The sequence below is a fragment of the Oncorhynchus masou genome, chromosome 26 (assembly GCF_036934945.1).
Source record: "Oncorhynchus masou masou isolate Uvic2021 chromosome 26, UVic_Omas_1.1, whole genome shotgun sequence".
Lineage (NCBI taxonomy): Eukaryota > Metazoa > Chordata > Actinopteri > Salmoniformes > Salmonidae > Oncorhynchus > Oncorhynchus masou.
The window spans coordinates 19,434,205-19,457,928 of NC_088237.1; the positions used below are offsets into that span (position 1 = coordinate 19,434,205).

The 23,724-nt window shown below is 41.3% G+C and overlaps 2 gene segments (V, D, J or C); one reads left to right on the forward strand and one right to left on the reverse strand.

Moving 5' to 3' along the window:
* The first annotated feature begins 293 nt into the window (after positions 1 to 293).
* Positions 294 to 23,724, forward strand: LOC135514984 (Ig kappa chain V region 3547-like). The segment is given in 2 exon segments: positions 294 to 366; positions 23,084 to 23,724. Coding segments are annotated over 2 exon segments (411 nt in total).
* Positions 20,563 to 22,884, reverse strand: LOC135514576 (Ig kappa chain C region, B allele-like). The segment is given in 3 exon segments: positions 20,563 to 21,074; positions 22,013 to 22,148; positions 22,864 to 22,884. Coding segments are annotated over 3 exon segments (477 nt in total).

Sequence of the window (23,724 nt, forward strand, 5' to 3'; positions counted from 1 at the left end):
AAAACCTGTGTTTGCTTTGTCATTATAGGGTATTGTGTGTAGATTGATGTGGGAAAAAAACGATTTAGTCCATTTTAGAATAAGGCTGTAACCTAACAAAATGTGTAAATAGTCAAGGAGCCTGAATACTTTTTGAAGGCACTGTATATCCCATATGTTACAAAATGAGGCATACATTATCTGCCTTGCATTTGCATAGAGAGGAAACTTTGCGTTGGCAACACATGCTTCAGTGCTCTGGGGGTGTTTATAGCCCTGTGAGTTGAACACTTCATGACTGATAGCTGTCCTTCATGACAACAGAACCCACAACAACCATGACTTTTATCACCATCTTCATCTGGACACTTTCCCTCTGCTTTCAAGGTTACAATGTTAAGATTTTTCATATTGCACAAAACATCATTCAAGATATGTACACAAATGAATAATATATATATATGACTTTAATATGTATATTCAAAACAATATGTATTTAATAATTAATTGTGTTTTTAATTCATTTTTCAGAATCCAGAGGACAGATAACTGTAACTCAGACTCCTGCAGTGAAAGCTGTTCTCCCCGAACAGTCAGTCTCTCTGAACTGTAAAACCAGCAGTAATGTGCATGCAAATTACATTCTAGCCTGGTATCAACAGAAACCTGGAGGAGTTCCTAAACTCCTTATTTACGATGCTACAACACTTCAATCTGGGACTCCATCTAGATTCAGTGGCAGTGGATCTGGGAGTGACTTCACTCTGACCATCAGTGGAGTCCAGGCTGAAGATGCAGGAGATTACTACTGTCAGAGTTTACACATCCCCAATAGTAAACATGTGTTCACACAGTGATACAGAGCCGTACAAAAACCTCCCTCAGTCAGACTGCACAGTGACTGTACTGATACAGCTGGAACCTACTGCAGGTGCTGAGGGGAGGAGATGATCCAGTATAATGACACCGTGTGTGGTAGAGCTGAACAACAATATCTATTTCTGATCTGTTAGATTTTCAAATCTGTTAGATTGTATTCAGTCCTTCATTGGTTCCTTATATAATTTGAACACATTTTTCTTGAGTATCTCATGGAGAACCGTGAACCCATCTATCGTCAAACGTTCAAATCTGGTATATTCCAAAACAGACTTACCGAAATTCCTTTTACATTCAACAGCTCACTAAAAAGCTTAAACTTAAGCTGACATTTTCCTTAAGGAACAAGTATTTTCCTTTCAATCTAGAAAAGACCTGGTTGCAGAAACTATCTAGCCTGTGTTGGACTATATTAATATATTAATACTAGACACTCCACCATCATGCTGTTAGATTAGTAACCAACACAATACCTCTAACACATCACTGTACCTTGTATCAGTTAGCAGGATGGTCGTCCTTAGCTGTGAGGTCACAGACTCACTGGTACATGTCTGTCTATGAGGACATTTAAGGGCAGGTGCCATTTACCTGTATTTAAGCACTTTGTTCACCCAACAGGGTCATGGACTTTAATGTCTGAGATCACAGAACTGTTTATTTATATAATGTTCCAAACAAAATAACTGAGCTTGGTAAGAGTTCTTGTAGCTTTGTTGGCTCGTCTTGTAATTTGATAATTATATTCTGATTGAAGATTTTAAATGCAAGTTGGAGGACTGCTGCTGATCACTGTCTGCACATGTTTTAAACCTGCTCTTTGAAACTCTTTTATGCACTTCGCTCTGTTTTAACTTCCATTCATTGTTGTGTTTTATACTGAACAAAAATGTAAATGCAGAAAATCAGTCAGTATCTGGTGTGACCACCATTTGCCTCATGCGATACATCTCCTTCGCATAGAGTTGATCAGGCTGTTGAATGTGGCCTGTGGAATGTTTCCCCACTCTTCAATGACTTTGCAAAGTTGCTGGATATTGGCGGGAACTTGAACACCCTATCGTACACATCAATCCAGAGCATTCCACACATGCCCAATTGAAATTTGCCACTGAGTATGCAGGCCATGGAAGTACTGGGACATTTTCAGCTCTGTACAGCTTCTGTACAGATCCTTGCGACATGTGGTCGTGCATTATCCTGCTGAAACATGAGGTGATGGCGGCGGATGTATGGCACGACAATGGGCCTGAGGATCTAATGCATTCTCTGTGCATTCAAATTGCCATCAATAAAATGCAATTGTGTTAGTTGTCCGTAGCTTATGCCTGCCTGCCCATACCCCACCTCCATCATGGGGCACTCTGTTCACATCGTTGACATCAGCAAACTGCTCGCCCACACAACATCATACACGTGGTCTGCAGTTGTGTGTCCTGTTGGACGTACTGCCAAATTCTCTAGAACGACGTTGGAGGCGGCTTATGATGGAGAAATTAACATTCAATTCTCAGGCAACAGCTCTGGTGGACATTCCTGCAGTCAGCATTCCAATTGCAAGCTCCCTCAAAACTTGAGACATATGTGGCATTGTGTTGTCTGACATGACTGCACATTTTAGAATGGCCTTTTATTGTCCCTAGCACAAGGTGCACCTGTGTAATTATCATGCTGTTTAATCAGCTTATCATGTTTCAGGAGAAGAACCAGATGCAGACAGTGTCGAAGTAACAAAAGTGTATTACAAGAACAGGGGGCAGGCAAAATGACAAGTCAAGGACAGGCAGAGGTCAGTAATCCAGATCCAAAAGGTACAGAATGGCAGGCAGTGTCACGCCCTGGTCGAAATATATTATGTTTATTCTTCATTTATTCGGTCAGGCCAAGGTGTGACATGGGTTATTGTGGTGTGTTTTTGTCTTGGGGTTTTGTGGGATGTCTAGCGTTAGTCTATGGCTGCCTGAGGCAGTTCTCAATCAGAGTCAGGTGATTATCGTTGTCTCTGATTGGGAACCATATTTAGGCAGCCATATTCTTTGTGTGTTTCGTGGGTGATTGTCCTTAGTGTCCTTGTTCCTGTCTCTATGTTAGTTTACACTAGTATAGGCTGTTTCGGTTTTCGTTACGTTCTTTTTGTTTTGTAGTATTTGTATTGATTCGTGTTTTACGTTTTTTCATTAAACATGGATCGCAATCTACACGCTGCATTTTGGTCCGACTCTCCTTCATCTACAGAAAACCGTTACAGGCAGTCTCAGGGTTGGGCAGGCAGAGGTCAACAATCTAGGCTGGTGTGACAAGGTACAGAATGGCAGGCAGTCTCAGGGTTGGACAGGCAGAGGTCAATAATCTAGGCTGGTGTGACAAGGTACAGAATGGCAGGCAGGCTCAAGGAAGAAATAATGGTCAATACCAGAAAACAGGAACTAGAAAACAACAGGAGCAAAGGGAAAACCGCTGGTAGGCTTGACGAACAAAAGGAACTGGCAACAGACAAACAGAGAACACAGGTATAAATACACTGGGGATAATTGGGAAGATAGGTGACACCCAGAGGGGGGTGGAGATAAGTACAAAAACATGTGAAACAGATCAGGGCATGACACCGCTTCTTTGAGAGAATATGGAACATTTCTGTGATCTTTTATTTATTTCCCCAGGTAGATGTTGTAATTGAGAATGTGTTCTCAGTCAATTTATCTGGTAAATTAACGGATAAATAAATACATATTTCAGCTCATGAAACATGGGACCAACACTTTACATGTTGCGTTTATATATATTTTTCAATCTTAATTTGTGATGCAACAAAATGTGAAAAACAGAGTCAGTCAGCAGAATCACAGTCAAAAAAACAGATTGCAGTTACTGATCCTGACCACTGCAAAGAGACAGAAAGCCAATGTTATCTGGTCTAATAACACAGTATTAACAATATGATCCATTTGTCAGTCAATAATCAATATATCAGTCCCCATTCAGCACTTATATCAGAAATCATTTCAGTGATTAGATAGCTATCATGTTTTAACATCACATCAGTCTGACTGTCCAAGAAGCCTATTCACATATTGGACTATTTCCATATAGAACAGTACATGCTTCAGTGGTCTGGGAGTGTTTATAGCCCTGTGAGTTTAACACTTCATGACTGAGAGCTGTCCTTCATGACAACAGAACCCACAACAACCATGACTTTTAGCACCATCTTCATCTGGATACTTGCACCTCTGTCTCCAAGATAATATATTTTTCAGAAAATGTTCAGGAAAATTGCAATATTAGGCTATATTACCTCATTACAGTTTATGTTAATATGCTATGAGGACAAATGAATGAACAATTGAATGCTAATTCTACATGCCATCTCTGTTTCAGAGTCCAGAGGCCAGTACACTGTGACTCAAGACTCCTGCAGTGGAAACTATTTCAGTGGGACACTCAGTCAGTCTCAGCTGTAAGACCAGCAGTGCTGTATACAGTGAGGGCAATGGACACTATTTGCACTGGTATCAACAGAAACCTGGAGGAGCTCCTCAACTCCTGATATACTGGGCTAAAACCCTTCAGTCTGGGACTCCATCTAGAGTCAGTGGCAGTGGATCTGGGATTGACTTCAGTCTGACCATCAGTGGAGTCCAGGCTGAAGATGCAGGAGATTACTACTGTCAGAGTGCACACTACTTAAGTGCCTGGGTGTTCACACAGTGATACAGAGCCGTACAAAAACCTCCCTCAGTCAGACAGCACAGTGACTCTACTGCTACAACAGGGACTTATTCCAGGTGCTGAGGGGAAGACAGTGACATGGAAGACTGATCAGTAGAGGAGGTCAACTTTGAAAATGGCTAGAAAGTATCATACAAATCACACGTTCTCCAACATCGTCATAACTGTCCTAATCTTCATTATCATCATCATCATCATGGCTGTAACTTGTTATATTGGTTCATGAACTGAAATTTTATATAAAAGTTATTTGTCGTTTTGGAACACATTACCAGTCCATATGCAGAGTAAGATGTACAGAAGGAAAAAGAATAGGGATGTTATTGATGATAACCAGTTATTGATGTGATCATCTAGCATGCATTAACCATTTTCATGAGCTGTTAAATCTGTGAATGAGACATGATGTGTTTGAGACACATATATGTAGATACATACACTTTATGCTATTATCATAAAGTATAATAACCATTTTATCTGTCTATTAATTACATGGTGCATCCACCATAGATGTTAAACCAGTCCACTTCCTCACATCTGGCCCAACCCAGGGTATTTCACTTAGTTAAACTGTTCAACTGCTAGACTGACAACTGTGAGAGTGAAACTGAGATTTGCATAGACAGGGATTATTGATTCTGCTTGTCCCAGAATAGAGCAACACTGTCACCTTGTTAGCAATTCAACATTATAAATATATTTGTTATGGAAAGTAACTGTTTAGCAGTGTGAGTTCTGAGAGGAGGTTTATTATCAAATATCACTAATTATCATCACTTGTATTGGAGCTACAGTATAACAGGGTCATTCAGTTGTAGAAATTATTGCAGAGTTTTTGTTGGATCAGATGCCTTTTTCATTCTGTTTGAAAACATGAGAGTAGCGATATGCTACAATGCTGAAATAATAGAAAAAGATTATTGATGTAAATTAGTATGAAATGTGCTGCATATTCATAAGATAGTGATCACAGGAATCATGATAAAATCAACTATTGGGGTTATATTTCAAATAAAACAATCTTTATCTCAGAGGCAAGATTTTTTTTCCACCTTTATTTAACCAGGTAGGCTAGTTGAGAACAAGTTCTCATATACAACTGCGACCTGGCCAAGATAAAGCAAAGCAGTGCGACACAAACAACAACATAGAATTACACATGGAATAAACAAATGTACAGTCAATAACACAATAGAAAAGTCTATATACAGTGTGAGCAAATCAGGTAAGATTAGGGAGGTAAGGCAATAAATAGGCCGTAGTGGCAAAGCAATTACAATTTAGCAATTAAACACTGCAGTGATAGATGTGCAGAAGATGAATGTGAGATACAAGAGATACTAGAAGAGATACTGGTGGGCAAAGGAGCAAAAATAAATAATTAACAATCTGGGGATGAGGTCGTTGGATGGGCTATTTACAGATGGGCTATGTACAGGTGCAATGATCTGTAAGCTACTCTGACAGCTGATGCTTAACGTTAATGAGGAATATATAAGTCTCCAGCTTCAGTGATTTTTGCAATTCGTTCCAGTCATTGGCACCAGAGAACTTGAAGGAAAGGTGGCCAAAGTAGGAATTGGCTTTGGGGGTGACCAATGAAATATACCTGCTGGAGCACGTGCTATGGGTGGGTGCTGCTATGGTGACCAGCGGCTGAGATAAGGCAGGGCTTTACCTAGCAAAGACTTATAGATGACCTGGAACCAGTGGTTTTGGCGACGAATATGAAGCGAGGGCCAGCCAACGAGAGCATACAGGTCGCAGTGGTGGGTAGTATATGGGGCTTTGGTGACAAAACAGTTGGCACTGTGATAGACTGCATCCATTTTGCTGAGTAGAGTGTTGGAGGCTATTTTGTAAATGATATCGCCGACGTCAAGGATCGGCAGGATAGTCAGTTTTACGAGGGTATGTTTGGCAGCAAGAGTGGATGCTTTGTTGCAAAATAGGAAGCCGATTCCAGATTTAATTTTGGATTGGAGATGCTTAATGTGAGTCTGGAAGGAGAGTTTACAGTCTAGCCAGACACCTAGGTATTTGTGGTTTTCCACATATTCTAAGTCAGAACTGTCCAGAGTAGTGATGCTGGACGGGCGGGCAGGTGTGGGCAGCGATCGGGTGAAGAGCATGCATTTGGTTTTACTAGCATTCAAGAGCAGTTGGAGGCCACGGAAAGAGAGTTGTATGGCGTTGAAGATCATCTGGAGGTTAGTTAACACCGTGTCCAAAGAGGGGCCAGAAGTATACAGAATGGTGTCGTCTGTGTAGAGGTGGATCAGAGAATCACCAGCAGCAAGAGCGACATCATTGATGTATACAGAGAAAAGAGTCGGCCTGAGAATTTAACCCTGTAGCACCCCCATAAAGACTGCCAGAAGTCTGGACAACAGGCTCTCCGATTTGACACACTGAACTCTGTCTGAGAAGTAGTTGGTGAACCAGGCGAGGCAGTCATTTGAGAAACCAAGGCGGTCGAGTCTGCCGATAAGAATGTGGTGATTGACTGAGTCGAAAGCCTTGGCCAGGTTGAAAAAGACGGCTGCACAGGATTGTCTTTTATCGATGGTGATTATGATATCGTTTAGAACCTTGAGGTGCACCCATGATCAGCTCAGAAACCAGATTGCATAGTGGAGAAGGTACGGTGGGATTCGAAATGGTCAGTGATCTGGTTGTTATCCTACCCTGTTTGGCAGGGTAGGATAGATATAGGTCTGTAACAGTTTGGATCTAGAGTGTCTCCCCCTTTGAAGAGGGGGATGACCGCAGCAGCTTTCCAATCTTTGGAGATCTCAGAAAACAGGAAAGAGAGGTTGAACAAGCTAGTCATAGGGGTTGCAACAATTGAGGCAGATAATTTTATGAAGAGAGGGTCCAGATTGTCTAGCCCAGCTGATTTGTAGAGGTCCAGATTTTGCAGCTCTTTCAGAACATCAGCTATCTGGATTTGGATGAAGGAGAAATGGGGGAGGCTTGGGAAAGTTGCTGTGGGGGGTGCAGAGCTGTTGACCGGAGTAGGGATGTGTGGCCAGAAAGCATGGCCAGCCATAGAAAAATGCTTATTGAAATTCTCAATTATCGTGGATTTATCGGTGGTGACAGTGTTTCCTAGCCTTAGTGCAGTGGGCAGCTGGGAGGAGGTGCTCTTATTCTCCATGGACTTTACAGTGTCCCAGAACGTTTTGGAGCTTGTGCTACAGGACACAAATGTCCGTTTGAAAAAGCTAACCTTAGCTTTCTTAACTGCCTGTGTAGATTGGTTCCTAACTTCACTGAAAAGTTGCATATCGTGGGGGCTGTTCGATGCTAATGCAGTACGCCACAGGATGTTTTTGTGCTGGTCAAGGGCAGTCAGGCCTGGAGTGAACCAATGGCTATATCTGTTCCTGGTTCTAATTTCTTTTGGAATGGGGCATGCTTATTTAAGATTTTGAGCAACGCACTTTTAAAGAATAACCAAGCACCCTCTACTTACGGAATGAGGTCAATATCCTTCCAGGACATCCGGGCCAGGTTGATTAGAAAGGCTTGCTCGCTGAAGTGTTTTATGGAGTGTTTGACAGTGATGAGAGGTGGTCGTTTGACCGCAGACCCATTACGGACGCAGACAATGAGGAAGTGATTGCTGAGATCCTGGATGAAGACAGCAGAGGTGTATTTAGAGGGCAAGTTGGTCAGGATGAAATTTATGAGGGTACCCATGGTTACGGATTTGGGGTTGGACCTGGTAGGTTCATTGATAATTTGTGTGAGATTGAGGGTATCTATCTTAGATTGTAGGACAGGGTGTGAAATATGTCGCTGTTTATGTCACCTAACAGTACAAGCTCAGATAGATAGGGGGCAATCAATTCACATATGGTGTCCAGGGCACAGCTAGGGGCTGAGGGTGGTCTATAACAAGTGGCAATGTTGAGAGACTTTTGTTTCTGGAAAGGTGGATTTTTAAAAGTAGAAGCTCGAATTGCTTGGGCACAGACCTGGATAGTATGACAGAACTCCGCAGGCTATCGCTGCAGTAGATTGCAACTCCGCCCCCTTGGCAGTTCTATCTTGTTGGAAAATGTTATAGTTAGGGATGCAAATTTCAGGATTTTTGGTGGTCTTCCTAAACCAGGATTCAGACAAGGCCAGGACATCCGGGATGGCAGAGTCTGCTAAAGCAGTGAATAAAACAAACTTAGGGAGGAGGCTTCCAATGTTAACATTAGCCAGTAGTAGCCACTTGGATAGTAGCTAGCTAGCTTGTTGCGATGATCCAGGTGAAAAGGTTCAGAGCTTGCGGTAGTAATCCAGAGATGTGGAAGAGAAAAACTTGTCCGATATGCTCTGGGGTGAATCGCGCAGTGCAGACTGGTAGGAGTTGACTGGGCTGAGATTAGCTGATTTTTTTTACCTTGATTTAACTAGGCAAGCCAGTTAAGAACAAATTCTTATTTTCAATTGACAGCCTAGGAACAGTGGGTTAACTGACTGTTCAGAGGCAGAATGACAGTTGTGTACATTATCAGCTTGGGGATTTGAACTTGCAACTTTCCGGTTACTAGTCCAATGCTCTAACCACTAGGCTACCCTGCCACCCTGATGATGACCGCTAGCAGTGACTAACTGACTACTAGCTAGTGGCTAGTTAGCTGGCTAGCGTCTGTTGTGGGCTCTGGTTCTAAAGAATAGAAAATAGCAGATCCATACCACATTGGGTGAGGCGGGTTGCAGGAGAGTAGGTTGAAATTGAGGTTAAAACTATAAAAAATACATATGAAATATGTACGAAGAAAAAAAATATATACATGGGACACAAAAAGACAAATACGTCTGACTGCTACGCCATCTTGGATTTTTAATCTCAAAATAGTTAATTTAGCACACAGCACTAACTATATTATTCACTATTATACTGTAACTTTCAGCTCTAAAACACTGTTTCCAGAACTTGCAACATGTGGGGACTCTGTAGATCCCTACAATAGCTTCTCGGGTCTCTAGTCACGACAGTGACATCTCCAGAAGGCGCCCGAATCACTGGTGTCGTCATGGGTGACCCTGCAGGTGTACACCTCTCCCTCTTCCCCGCGTGCCTTGCTTAGGGTCAGGGTGCTGCTGTGGCTGTAGCAGTCGCCCTTCTCTCTTCTGTGGTGGTCAGGACGCCCTCTGTCACCTCTACCCCGTCTACCTCCCAGCTGGCCATTGCCCCCTAGGGTGAGAAGCCACTCAGCTGGCAGGCAGACCAGTGTGGCCTAGCCCCCGGAGAGCTGCTCAGAGGACTGGGTGGAGCAGAGACACTGTGGGTCTGACAGAGGTACCAGCTGGAGGAGAGTAGAGATGAAAGAGTAGAGAGGAGAGAGGAGGGTTAGCTACTGTCATGAGAATTTCTATCCCAATGTTCTAACTGTTTGATAACTCTATCTGTATCTTGGAGGTTGTAAATCTCCAGTATTAAGAAACAGATAGAGTCCCAGCATACAAATGGTCAGTTCTTTATTCAGAGAGCGCTCTGCCCTTCTAGTGCAGAGCTAGTCTTTTTATACACACACACAAGTTCTTATCATGGGCTACTCCCTAGTCGGACAGGCTGTACTTTTCCACTACCCTGGGTGAGGACAGAATCTTCTGTTATTGGTTTCACAGTTGCACAAGTTGTCTGTCGATAGCTCCTCTTATCCTTTGTTGTCGCAACTACACCCTGCTTACATAGCTAAAAAGGAACACAATGTCATAATTCTATCCTGCCTAAGCTGCACTCATGATCAATTTATAGTCTTATGTGTCTAATGGATTTCACACACAGTAATACAGTATCAGGGTGAATTATCTTAGTCATCACTTTAAACATACAAATTATTCTATCAGCTACTACTACTATATAATATTATAGAGGAGGAGAGGAGAGGAGAGGCAGGATAAAAAACTTGCTACAGTACTGAAAACAACTGACAACAACAAAACACAATCTATTAACCTTTTTGGGATAGGGGGCAGCATTTTCACTTTTGGATGAATAGCGTGCCCAGAGTGAACTGCCCCCTACTCTGTCCCAGATGCTAATATATCCAGTTAAGGCTATGCACAATACTGCCCACTTTGGAGGAATTGTGTGCCCATAGTAAACAGAAAAAAAATCTGTCCAAAATTGCTAATATATGCATATAATATAATAATGATTATTTAATAGAAAACACTCTAAAGCTTCTAAAACTGTTCAAATTATGTCTGTATGTAAAGCAGAACTCACAGGGCAGCCATTCTCCCAAACTCTCTCTCTCATCAGGAAAGTTGTCCCAACTTTGACGTCATCGCCCCCACCCTTCCCAACCAGCTACGGATCTGGGAACAGTTTCTGTGTCTTCAGCGTGCTGTGTTCTTTCAATGAGACGTGGAATGGAAAAAATCCCGCGAGCTTTGACCGGTTGGCGGGCAAAATACTGAAGTGTCACCAGAATTTAGCTGCGCATCCTGGCACAAAGGGACTCTTTGTTCCACATCATCTGAGGAGAGTTGCATTCTTTTGTTTGAATCGCCAATTGTTTTGTACGTTAATAACATCCTAAAGCTTGATTCTGCACTTAGTTTGACCAGTTTAGTCGACATATAATATGTAATTTTGAAGTTTGGATGCGCAACTGTTCGTGATCAGAATTCCTTTTTGGTGTATTTCACCTGAAGCTGTTAGCATATGCTAATACAAAGACACACGAACTGAAACCAAACGTTATATTAGGTAAGTATAACTCCTTCCACTACATTCTGATCGAAGACTATCAAAGGTAAGGGAATATTTATGTTGTAATTTTGTATTTCTGTTGACTCCAACATAGCAGAGAAATATTGCTTATGCCTGAGCGCCGCCTCAGAATATTGCCTAGTGAACGAATTCTGTAACGTTAAAAATAAATGTAACACAGCGGTTGCATTAAGAAGCAGTGTATATTTCTAACTATATGTAGAACATGTATATTTAGCCAAAGTTTATGATGTGTATTGCTGTTATCTGGCGTTATCTGTCGGAGCTATTTATAATTTCTCCGGACATTTCTGTAGCATTCTTTGAACATGGCTCAATGTAAACGGAGATTTATGGATATAAATTGCATATTATTGAAAAAAACATAAATGTACTGTGTAACATGTCCTATTACTGTCATCTGATGAAGATTTTCAAAAGGTTAGTGAATTATTTTTCTTTTAATCCTGCGTTTGTGATTGTGCTTTTTGCATGACAATGTGGCTACATATTGTATGTTTCCTAGTGGTGGTTTGATAAACATATGTGCTATGTTTTCGCCGTAAAACATTTTAGAAATCTGACTCGCTGGGTAGATGAACAAGGTGTTTATCTTTCATTTGAGCTATTGGACTTGTTAATGTGTGGAGGTTAAATATTTCTAAGAATATTTTTGCATTCTGTGCACCATCTTTTGAGTTGAGCTTGGGGGGGGGTGCCCTTGGGGAACGTGTACCGTGAAGGCGACATGCATATTATTATTAGTATTGGATAAAAAACACTCTGATGTTTCTAAAACTGTTTGAATGATGTTTGTGAGTATAACAGAACTCATATGGCAGGCGAAAACCTGAGAAAAATCCAACCAGGAAGTGGGACATCTGAGTTTGTAGTTTTTCAAAGCTCTGCCTACCGAGTACACATTGAGATATGGATGAGGTTGCACTTTCTAGGGCTTCCACTAGACGTCAACTGCCTTTTGAAACTATAAAGGAGGGGCTCATGAGACCTGTTTGAGTCAGTGGTTTGAGTCAGAGAGCCTCGGTCTCATGATGCGCGTTCCCGACAGAGTTACTTCTCGTTCCAGTGCTTTTTCTGAAGATAGGAATTCTCCGGTTGGAACATTATTGATGTTTTATGTTACATCGTTTGACATGTTTCTAAAGGACTGTAACAGAACTTTTCGAGTTTTGGTCTGGATGAAATGCTCGCGCCTCATGAAGATGGATTACTGGGCTGAACACGCTAACAACAAGTGGCTATTTGGACATAAATTATGGAAATTTATGGAACAAATCAGTCATTTATTGTCAAACTGGGATTCCTGGGAGTGCCTTCTGATGAAGATAATCAAAGGTAAGTGAATATTTATGGTGTTGTTTCTAACTTTGTTGATTCCAAAATGGCAGATATTCCTCTGGCTGTTTTTGGCTCTGAGCGCCGTTCTCAGATGATGCTTTTTCCGTAAAGTTTTTGGGAAATCTGACACAGCGGTTGCATTAAGCAGAAGTCTCTGAATAACACTAGTATCTTTTATCAATGTTTATTATGAGTATTTCTGCTAAAATCACAGGATGTTTTGGAATCCAAACATTACTGCACGTAAGGCACCAAAGTAAACTGAGATTTTTGGATATAAATGTGCACATTATCGAACAAAACATACATGTATTGTATAACATGATGTCCTATGAGTGTCATCTGATGAAGATCATCAAAGGTTAGTGATTAATTTGATCTATATTTCTGCTTTTTGTGACTCCTATCTTTGGCTGGAAAAATGGCTGTGTGTTTTTGTGACTTGGCTCTGACTGTTTGTTGTGCTTTAGCTGTAAAGCATTTTTGAAATCGGACACAATGGGTAGATTAACAAGATGTTTATCTTTCCTTTGCTCTATTGGACTTGTTAATGTGTGAAGGTTACATATTTCTAAAAAATATTTTAGAATTTCACGCGCATTTTCAGCGGAATGTTGTCGCTCGAAAGGTTAAGATAAAGGCAAAACAAACTCTGAAAATATTTTTGATAAAACAATCCACCAGATGGTCCATCAGATGTTACATTCATGCTCTACAGTTTAGCCCACCAAGAGCAACAAAACACTAGGAGGGGGTTTCCTGGACACAGATGAAGACCAGTCCTAAAATAACTTTCAATGAAGATTATCCATTGAGCATTCTTTCTATTTCAGGATTTTGCTTAATGTGTCTGGCAAACCGCCTCTAACTCTACATAAAAATGCAGTAAACTGATATCACATATTTAGATTTTGTATTTCTCAGTGTAAAACTCCATATACACTTAGTCAAATCTACTCTGAGACACAAGACAAAATTACCTCAAAATCCTATTCAAAACTATAGATGAGGTTCACCTTTGAACCATGTCAGTGTTAACATCAACCATGAAAAAAATACAAAGTGTTGCTTATATTATACAAATAGTAGTTGCTAAATCTCAACAGAACAATTGGATGTGATGCAATACTTTATATCAAAATGTGCTCTTTTTAAATCGCATGTTAGAATACTCACTTTGGTGACTCCGCCCTCTACCAATCTACCAATCTGTCCACAGAAATTTCTAAAAAGATATAGCCTGAACATTTTTCCTCTGGAGAAGATGATAACAACTCACAATGTTGTTCAACAGCATGATTACATTTTGTTTTATGAGAGAAGACAAAAATATACTTACTTTTTACCACCAGTTTTTTTCCGATTCCAAAAGTGTACCACAGTGATTAATTCTGGTAAAGTCGCCGTACGAAAACCTCCTTTACACAAGACTGGGCACCTTCACACACAGAGCACTCTCAGTACCACCTTAAGTTGTTTAACTTGGGCCAAATGTTTAGGGAAACCTTCCACAAGCTTTCCACAATAAGTTGGGTGAATTTTGGCCCATTCCTCCTGACAGAGCTGGTGTAACTGAGTCAGGTTTGTGGGCCTCCTTGCTCACACTCGCTTCTTCATTTCTGCCCACACATTTTCTACAGGATTGAGGTCTGACCATTCTGACCAGGTGAAAGCTATGATCCCTTACTGATGTCACTTGTTAAATCCACTTCAATCAGGGTAAGTAAAGGGAAGGAGACAGGTTATAGAAGGATTTTTAAGCCTTGAGACACAGGAAACATGGATTGTGTATGTGTTCCATTCAGAGGGAGAATGGGTAAGAGAAAATATTGAAGTGCCTTTGAACGGGCCATGGTGATAGGGGCCAGGCACATCGGTTCGAGTGTGTCAAGAACTGCAACATTCTTGTGTGTATCAAGAATGGTCAACCACCCAAAGCACATCCAGCCAATACATTTACATTTAAGTCATTTAGCAGACGCTCTTATCCAGAGCGACTTACAAATTGACAGGAAAGTGGTTGAAATTTAGTCATTGATGAAAGAGGACAAAGGAGGATGACACAAATTGTGCAGAGCAACAGATGGGCTACAGTTAGTTAACTGACAGACTAGTACATCATTGGTGCCCAAAGACCCATAAAATAAATATTGGCCATATATCACAAACCCCCAAGGAGCCGTAGTGCTATTATTAACTGGTTACCAACGGAATTACATGTTTTGTCATACCTGTGCAATACGGTCTCAAATACCATGTCCGACAGCCAATCAGCATTCAGGGTTTGGACATATAAGACACTTTACTTTGAGATTATATAACATGATTATAAGCCACTTAAACCACCTAAGGTTCTGTCAAGGCATAACCTTTCTCCTGCCACGCCCAGCCAGAACCTTCCAGAACCTTCCCAGCCTTTGATTGAGCTCAGATGAGCCTTGTTTACCAATCAAGGCCATGATTGGCTCGACAATCAGCCTCTACCTTTAACATACTTCTGTTCACACAGATCCCTTCAACGCCCAGTTGTTTTAAATGAGTGCGGAGGATGAGGATGAGGGGTTGATATTCTGTCAGATGGAAAGATGGAGGACAAGAAAAAAAGGAAACATACTATGAATAAATATGAAGTGTGGGATTGTACTAGCCTTCTGGAAGATCTGGTGAAGGAGAAGATGATGGACAAGGAAAAAAGGAAAGACATGGAATATGTTTTCAGGAAATATGGAATGGAGGATCGCACAGAACTTTTAGAAGAGCTTGCGGAGGAAATGGAAAATGACGAGAGTGAGGATGAAGTGGCAGGTGTAGTGATGACTGCTGAGAAGAAGTTGAGTGTAGAGGGAAGTAGTTGAGTGTAGAGGGAAGTAGTGAGGAAGGTGGGTGTTATGTTCAACAACAAGGATATGTGCTCCAGTTGTTCAGAGGTAGAACTTGTTGAGAGTGAGGTGAAGTGCTTGCGGTGAGGATCACCTCGTATTGTAAAGATGATTTTGCTGTTTGGCTGAACCATATGTGGTGTCAAGCTGGGTGGAGGGGAGGTTGGGGACTGTTGAGCTGGTTAATTCAGAGTGGACTCCTGATGATTTATTGTGTTTGTACTGCCCAGAGGTAGAGGGCGCTCGGGATAACGAGATTAGGGACAAGAATTGTGACGTGATTTTCTCTGCGGTGCAGGGCCTCGTTGAAGGGAGTGATAAAATCGGAGGAATTAAGTGGAGGAGGAGCAGTTGAAATGGAAGATTCCTGGTGTCTGTGACGCCCACCGTTTGGTGAGACGTAAATCTGGTGGGGAAACTGAGAAGATATTATCTGTCATGCTGAGGTTTGATAAAGAGTCGTTACCAGATAAAGTCAAGGTAGGAAGTGTTTTAGGTACATTTACATTTACATTTAAGTCATTTGGCAGACGCTCTTATCCAGAGCGACTTACAAATTGGTGAATTCACCTTATGACATCCAGTGGAACAGCCACTTTACAATAGTGCATCTAAATCATTTAAGGGGGGGGTGAGAAGGATTACTTTATCCTATCCTAGGTATTCCTTAAAGAGGTGGGGTTTCAGGTGTCTCCGGAAGGTGGTGATTGACTCCACTGTCCTGGCGTCGTGAGGGAGTTTGTTCCACCATTGGGGGGCCAGAGCAGCGAACAGTTTTGACTGGGCTGAGCGGGAACTGTACTTCCTCAGTGGTAGGGAGGCGAGCAGGCCAGAGGTGGATGAACACAGTGCCCTTGTTTGGGTGTAGGGGCTGATCAGAGCCTGGAGGTACTGCGGTGCCGTTCCCCTCACAGCTCCGTAGGCAAGCACCATGGTCTTGTAGCGGATGCGAGCTTCAACTGGAAGCCAGTGGAGAGAGCGGAGGAGCGGGGTGACGTGAGAGAACTTGGGAAGGTTGAACACCAGACGGGCTGCGGCGTTCTGGATGAGTTGTAGGGGTTTAATGGCACAGGCAGGGAGGTGTCAAGGTTATGGGCATGTTGTAGCAGTGTGTAAGAGGGAGATGCCTAGATGTGAGAAGTGTGCAGGAGGGCATGAGACAAAGGAATGTGTGGTATCTGTGAAGAAAGTTGTGTGTGTTAGTTGTGGGGGTGAGAGAAAGACAGATTGAGGTTGCCAGGGTTAGAGAAGTACAGAAAGTGTTGTATGCCGAAGCAGTGAAGAGAGTGGTAGAGGAAGATGGGTACAGGGTGAGGGTTCCTGAGAGGATTCCTGTGAGTAGGCAGAGAACAAGAGAGAGTGATTGGAGGAATATGTGCTTCAGTAAGGTGGGCTTTTGAGCATTTATAGCCATGGTTGTTAATTGTACTGCAGAAATGGATTGAAAGTCACAGAAAAGAGTGGTTGTGGCGGCAGCGGATTGCGAGGATTTACTGCAGAACAGCTGCGGGGGTTGTTGAGTGGTAGTGATATGTCCTCTCAGACCGTTGGTCTTGAGTAGGACTAGGTAGGGTTAAATAGTGGAATAGGTGGTGGATTTTTTAGAGAGGGCTAATAGATGGTGGCGTCATTGTCCTTTTCCTTTTTCACAATGTAGTATTATTTAATCAAATAATATAATGTAGGTAGGCCGTGAATGGTCTCACACACCAGTACAGTAGGTGGTGTATGCAACTAAAAGTTGGATGCGATCCGCCCACCTAATCCCAAAAAAGAAAAAGATCCCTTCAACTACAGTATCCCTGTGGGACCAAAAAAGTATGTTTGCATAGTGAGGACACTTTGCATTGGCAGCACATGCTTCAGTGCTCTGGGAGGGTTTATAGCCCTGTGAGTTGAACACTTCATGACTGAGAGCTGTCCTTTATGACAACACAACCCACAACAACCATGACTTTTATCACCATCTTCATCTGGATACTGGCACTCTGCTTTCAAGGTTACAGTGTTAAGATTTGTTTTTCATATTGTCGAAAAAATCATTAAAGAAACACAAAGGAATAATATATATGGCTTTAATATGTATATTCAGAACTATTTATTACAATATGTATTTAATAATTCATTGTGTTTTTAATATGTTTCAGAATCCAGAGGACAGTACACTGTGAATCAGACTCCTGCAGTGAAAGCTGTTCTCCCAGGACAGTCAGTCTCTCTGAACTGTAGAATCAGCAGTAATGTGCATAGAAATAACCATCTAGCCTGGTATCAACAGAAACCTGGAGGAGCTCCTAAACTCCTTATTTACTATACTACAACACTTCAATCTGGGACTCCATCTAGATTCAGTGGCAGTGGATCTGGGAGTGACTTCACTCTGACCATCAGTGGAGTCCAGGCTGAAGATGCAGGAGATTACTACTGTAAGAGTTTCCACAATTCCAACAGTGTCTGGGTGTTCACACAGTGATACAGAGCCGTACAAAAACCTCCCTCAGTCAGACAGCACAGTGACTGTACTGATACAGCTGTGTCCTACTGCAGGTGCTGAGGAGGAAGAGACAGTGACATGGAACACTGACTGACTGAACTAAAATACACTGAGATAAATATGTCAGTGATTCTGACAATATGTCAACTCTTCCTCCCTCATGCTAAAGCATTCCTGAACTGATAACACTCACAGGTCCAGACTGCATAAATATTACTTCCCTGCTGCTATGGCCAACAAACCTTTTTATAACGTCACACAATAAGTTGAACGGACTCCATCTATGTGCACTAGTAATGTCTCACATATTTTAAGAATAAATGACCTAGCTTCTGTAAGGTCCCTCAGTCAGTTATAAATGTGGGTGCTAACCAGGAAGATGATTCACTTTTTTTATTATTCTGGAAAATACCAGAAGCTTATTTGATTAGTGATGATGCTCTGCATTGGCAGCACATGCTTCAGTGCTCTGGGAGTGTTTATATCCCTGTGAGTTTATCACTTCATGACTTAGAGCTGTCCTTCATGACAACAGAACCCACAACAACAACATGTATCACTAGCCACTTTAACTATGCCACTTTGTTTACATACTCATCTCGTATGTATATACTGTACTCGATACCATCTACTGTATCTTGCCTATGCTGCTCTGTACCATCACTCATTCATATATCCTTATGTACATATTCTTTATCCCCTTACACTGTGTATAAGACAGTAGTTTAGGAATTGTTAGTTAGATTACTTGTTGGTTATTACTGCATTGTCGGAACTAGAAGCACAAGCATTTCGCTACACTCGCATTAACATCTGCTAACCATGTGTATGTGACAAATAAAATTTGATTTGACAACCCTGACTTTTATCACCATCTTCATCTGGACACTTGCTGTCACGTTCTGACCTTTATTTCCTTTGTTTTGTCATTATTTAGTATGGTCAGGGCGTGAACTTGGGTGGGCAGTCTATGTTTGTTTTCGGCCTAGTATGGTTCTCAATCAGAGGCAGGTGTCATTAGTTGTCTCTGATTGAGAATCATACTTAGGTAGCCTGGGTTTCACTGTTTGTTTGGTGGGTGTTTGTTTCCGTGTCTGTTTTTTTTCACCACACGGTACTGTTTTGGTTTTCGTTCGGTTCACGGTTATTGTTTTTGTATCAGTTGTGTTCATGTTGAGTATTTCTCATTAAAAGAACCATTGGACACTTACCACGCTGCATATTGGTCCTCCGATCCTTCTCGCCTCTCCTCTTCAGACGAAGGTTACAATGCTAAATATTTTTTTATATTATAGAAAGAAATCATTCAAGATGCACAAAATAATAATATATATGGCTTTAATGTATATTCCAAACTATTTATTACAATATCTATTTAATATTTAAATGTGTTTTATATACATTTTCAAGTTGACAGTACACTTTAACTCCAATTCCTGCAGTTAAAGCTGTTCTCCCAGGACAGACAGTCTCTCTGAACTATAAAACCAGCAGTAATGTGCATGGAAATAACCATCTACTGCAGAAACCTGGAGGAGCTCCTAAACTCCTAAACTTTTCAGTGTGGGACTCCATCTAGATTCAGTGTCAGTGGATCTGGGAGTGACTTCACTCTGACCATCAGTGGAGTCCAGGCTGAAGATGCAGGAGATTACTACTGTCATAGTTACCACAGTGGTCCAGTATTCACACAGTGATAAAGAGCAGCACATAAACCTCCCTCAGTCAGACTGCACAGTGACAATACTGCTACCGCTGGGACGTACTGTAGAGGAGATCAACTCTGGCATTTGACAATGTGATTAGAAAGCGATAATTCAGACAAAATGTTCTCTGTTATCATTATCATCATTATCATCATCAATATCCTGATTAAATTACAGATGATTATTGCCATATTGTCATGACAACTCAGTGTAAATATAAAAAGTAACCCCACCGAGTCGCAGAAGTCCAAAAAATTTGAAACATTTCAGCCTCCACTCCCCCCCAGGCAGTGAAATTGAAACTAGACTGGGAACTGTGGGAGTGAAACTGAGATTTACATAGACAGGGCTGGGTGGTTCTGCTTGTCCCAGAATAGAGCAGCACTGTCACCAGATGTTCATTCTGTTCCCGGGGCTTGGAGGTAGAGAGGACCCCCACATTGAAAACCATAGCAAAAACATTGAATTTAGTAAAATCATATTAGGAATAAAACATGATGAATATATATGTTATGGAAAGAAACTGTTTGGCAGTGTGAGTTCTGAGAGCAGATCTTAGAGGTTTATTATCAAATATCACTAATTATCATCACTGGTACTGGTGCTACAGTATAACAGGATCATTTAGTTGTAGAAATGATTGCAGAATATTTGTTGGATCAGATGTCCTTTTAATTATGTTTGAAAACATGAGAGGAGCTAAATGCTACAATGCTGAAACGATAGAACCTGATTGATATCAATTAGTATGAAATGTGCTGCCTATTTATGAAATAGTGATGACTGGAGTGATGATTAAATGAACAATTGGGGTTAGTTTTCAATCAAAACAAGCTTTATTTTAATTCAAAGGCAAGAAGACATGAACAAAATAGTTCATTTAGCACACAGCACTACTGATACTATTCACTATTATGCTGTAACATTCAGCTGTAAAACAGTAATGTTTCCAGAACTAGCACCATGTGGGGACTCTCTTGCCCCCTACAATGGCTTCTCCTGTCTCTAGACACTACAGTGACTTTTACGGAAGGCGGCCGCATCACTGGTGTCATCATGGGCGACCCTGCAGGTGTACACCTCCCCCTCTTCCCAGCGTGCCTTGCTCAGGGTCAGGGTGCTGCTGCAGCTGTAGCGGCCGCCCTTCTCTTCTTCTGTGGTGGTCAGGATCCCCTCCTTCACCTCCGCTCCGTCCACCTCCCAGCTCACCATCGCCCCCTGGGGGGAGTAGCCACTCAGCAGGCAGGCCAGAGTAGCTGAGCCCCCAGAGAGCTGCTCAGAGGATGGGGGGAGCAGAGACACTGTGGGCCTGACAGAGGGACCAGCTGGAGAAGAGGAGAGATGAGAGAGGTGGGTCAGCTAGTACTACTCCTTGATGGAATATATTAGGAGAGGAGACGAGAGCATATGAGAGAGAGAGAGAGAGAGAGAGAGGAGGCGAGGAGAGGCAATACACACCGGATAAACAATTAGATACAGTACCTTGAACAACTGACAACAACAAAACAAGGAATCTATAAAGATAAGGGCAAAAAGATAAATATTTTTGGACAAAACAATCCATCAGAAAAAAGTATGTTGCATTCATGCTCTACAGTTTAGCCACCAAGAGCAACAATACACTAGGAGATGGTTTCGAGGACACTAGGAGGGGGTTTCCAAGACTTAAAAGCACTTTCAATGAAGATTATCCATTGAGCTTGCTTTTTAGTCCAGGACTAGGTTTAATGTGTCTGGTAAATGGCCCCTATTTATACAGAGACTTGCTGTAAAGAGATATCACATATTCCGATTTAATAATCAGAATGACTATTTACAGTGTAAATCTCCAAATCAATTTAGTCAAATCTACTCTGAGACACAAGCCACAATGACCTCAAAATACTATTCAAAACTATAGATGACGTTCAACTTTAAGCCATGTCAGTGTTAACATCGACTATGATGACAATACAAAGTGTTGCTTTTATATTAGAAATAGTAGTTGCTACATCTTGACAGAACAGTGAGGAGATATGCAATCCTTTATATCAAAATGTGATCTTTTTAAATCGCATGTCAGAATACTTTACCAAATAAACTTGGTGATATGTGAACAATTCTCTCACTTCTCTGCCCTCTACCAATCTGCCAATCTGTCCACATGCATTTCTAAAAAGATATAGCCTAAAAGTATTTCCTCTGGAGAACAAAACATGTCATAACTTTGTTCAATAGCAAGAATTCATTTTTTTGTATAATAGAAGACAAAAAGTGTACTTACTTTTCAGCACCAGTTTTGTGCCGCTTCCAAATGTCCACCACGGTGATTCATTCTGGTGAATTCGCCGTACAAAAACCTCCTTCACACAAGAGTGAGCACCAACACACAGAACACTCTCAGTTCCACCCTTATAGTTCTGAAATACTAGAATAATGTAACAAAGACTTATAGTACTGAAGCACTAGAATAATACAATAGGGACTGATAGTACTGAAGTACCAGTATAATACAATAGGGACTGATTGTACTGAAGTACTAGTATAATACAATAGGGACTGATTGTACTGAAGTACTAGTATAATACAATAGGGACTGATTGTACTGAAGTACTAGTATAATACAATAGGGACTGATTGTACTGAAGTACTAGTATAATACAATAGGGACTGATTGTACTGAAGTACTAGTATAATACAATAGGGACTGATTGTACTGAAGTACTAGTATAATACAATAGGGACTGATTGTACTGAAGTACCAGTATAATACAATAGGGGGACTGATTGTATAATACAATAGGGAAGTACTGAAGTACTAGTATAATACAATAGGGACTGATTGTACTGAAGTACTTGTATAATACAATAGGGATTGTTAATCCTGGGTTAGAAGTATAATCTACTGAAGAATGAAGATAATTAAATGTTCACCTTGGATCACTGATTTACAGTATAAGGTATTTACACCATTATAAAATAGTCTGTGTCTGTATAATCTGTAAATAGTTACATGTTTAACAGTTCTGAATGTGTGGCCTTAACAGGAACATTATTTACATAAAACACTTTGCATTGGCAGCACATGCTTCAGTGCTCTGGGAGTGTTTATATCCCTGTGAGTTTAACACTTACCGACTGAGAGCTGTCCTTCATGACAACGGAACCCACAACAACCATGACATTTTTTACCATCCTCATTTGCACACTTGCATTCAACATCAAGGGTAAAAAAAAGAAAGTTCTACAGTATGTTTGTTTACTGAAAAGTAAACAGTGAGTTAACTGGACAGTTGTTGATATTGTTTTATTTATTCCTGGTGATGTATAATTACTAGTTTTCTCTTTGTTTCAGAATCCAGTGGACAGTACACTGTGACTCAGACTCCTGCTGTGAAAGCTGTTCTCCCAGGACAGTCAGTCTCTCTGAACTGTAAAACCAGCAGTAATGTGCATGGCGCAGGAGGCACTTATCCCCGCCTAGCCTGGTATCAACAGAAACCTGGAGGAGCTCCTAAACTCCTTATTTACTATGCTAAAACACTTCAGTCTGGGACTCCATCTAGATTCAGTGGCAGTGGAACTCATAGTGACTTCACTCTGACCATCAGTGGAGTCCAGGCTGAAGATGCAGGAGATTACTACTGTCAGAGTTTACACTACCCCAATAGTAAACATGTGTTCACACAGTGATACAGAGCCGTACAAAAACCTCCCTCCCTCAGTCAGACTGTACAGTGACTGTACTGATACAGCTGTGTCCTACTGCAGGTCCTGAGGAGGAAGAGACAGAGACATGGAACACTGACTGAACTAAAATACACTGAGATAAATATATCAGTGATGCTGACAATATGTCAACTCTTCCTCCCTCATGCTAAAGCATTCCTGAACTGATAACACTCACAGGTCCAGACAACATAAATATTACTTCCCTGCTTCTATGGCCAACAAACTTTTTTGTAACGTCACACAATAAATTGAACGGACTCCATC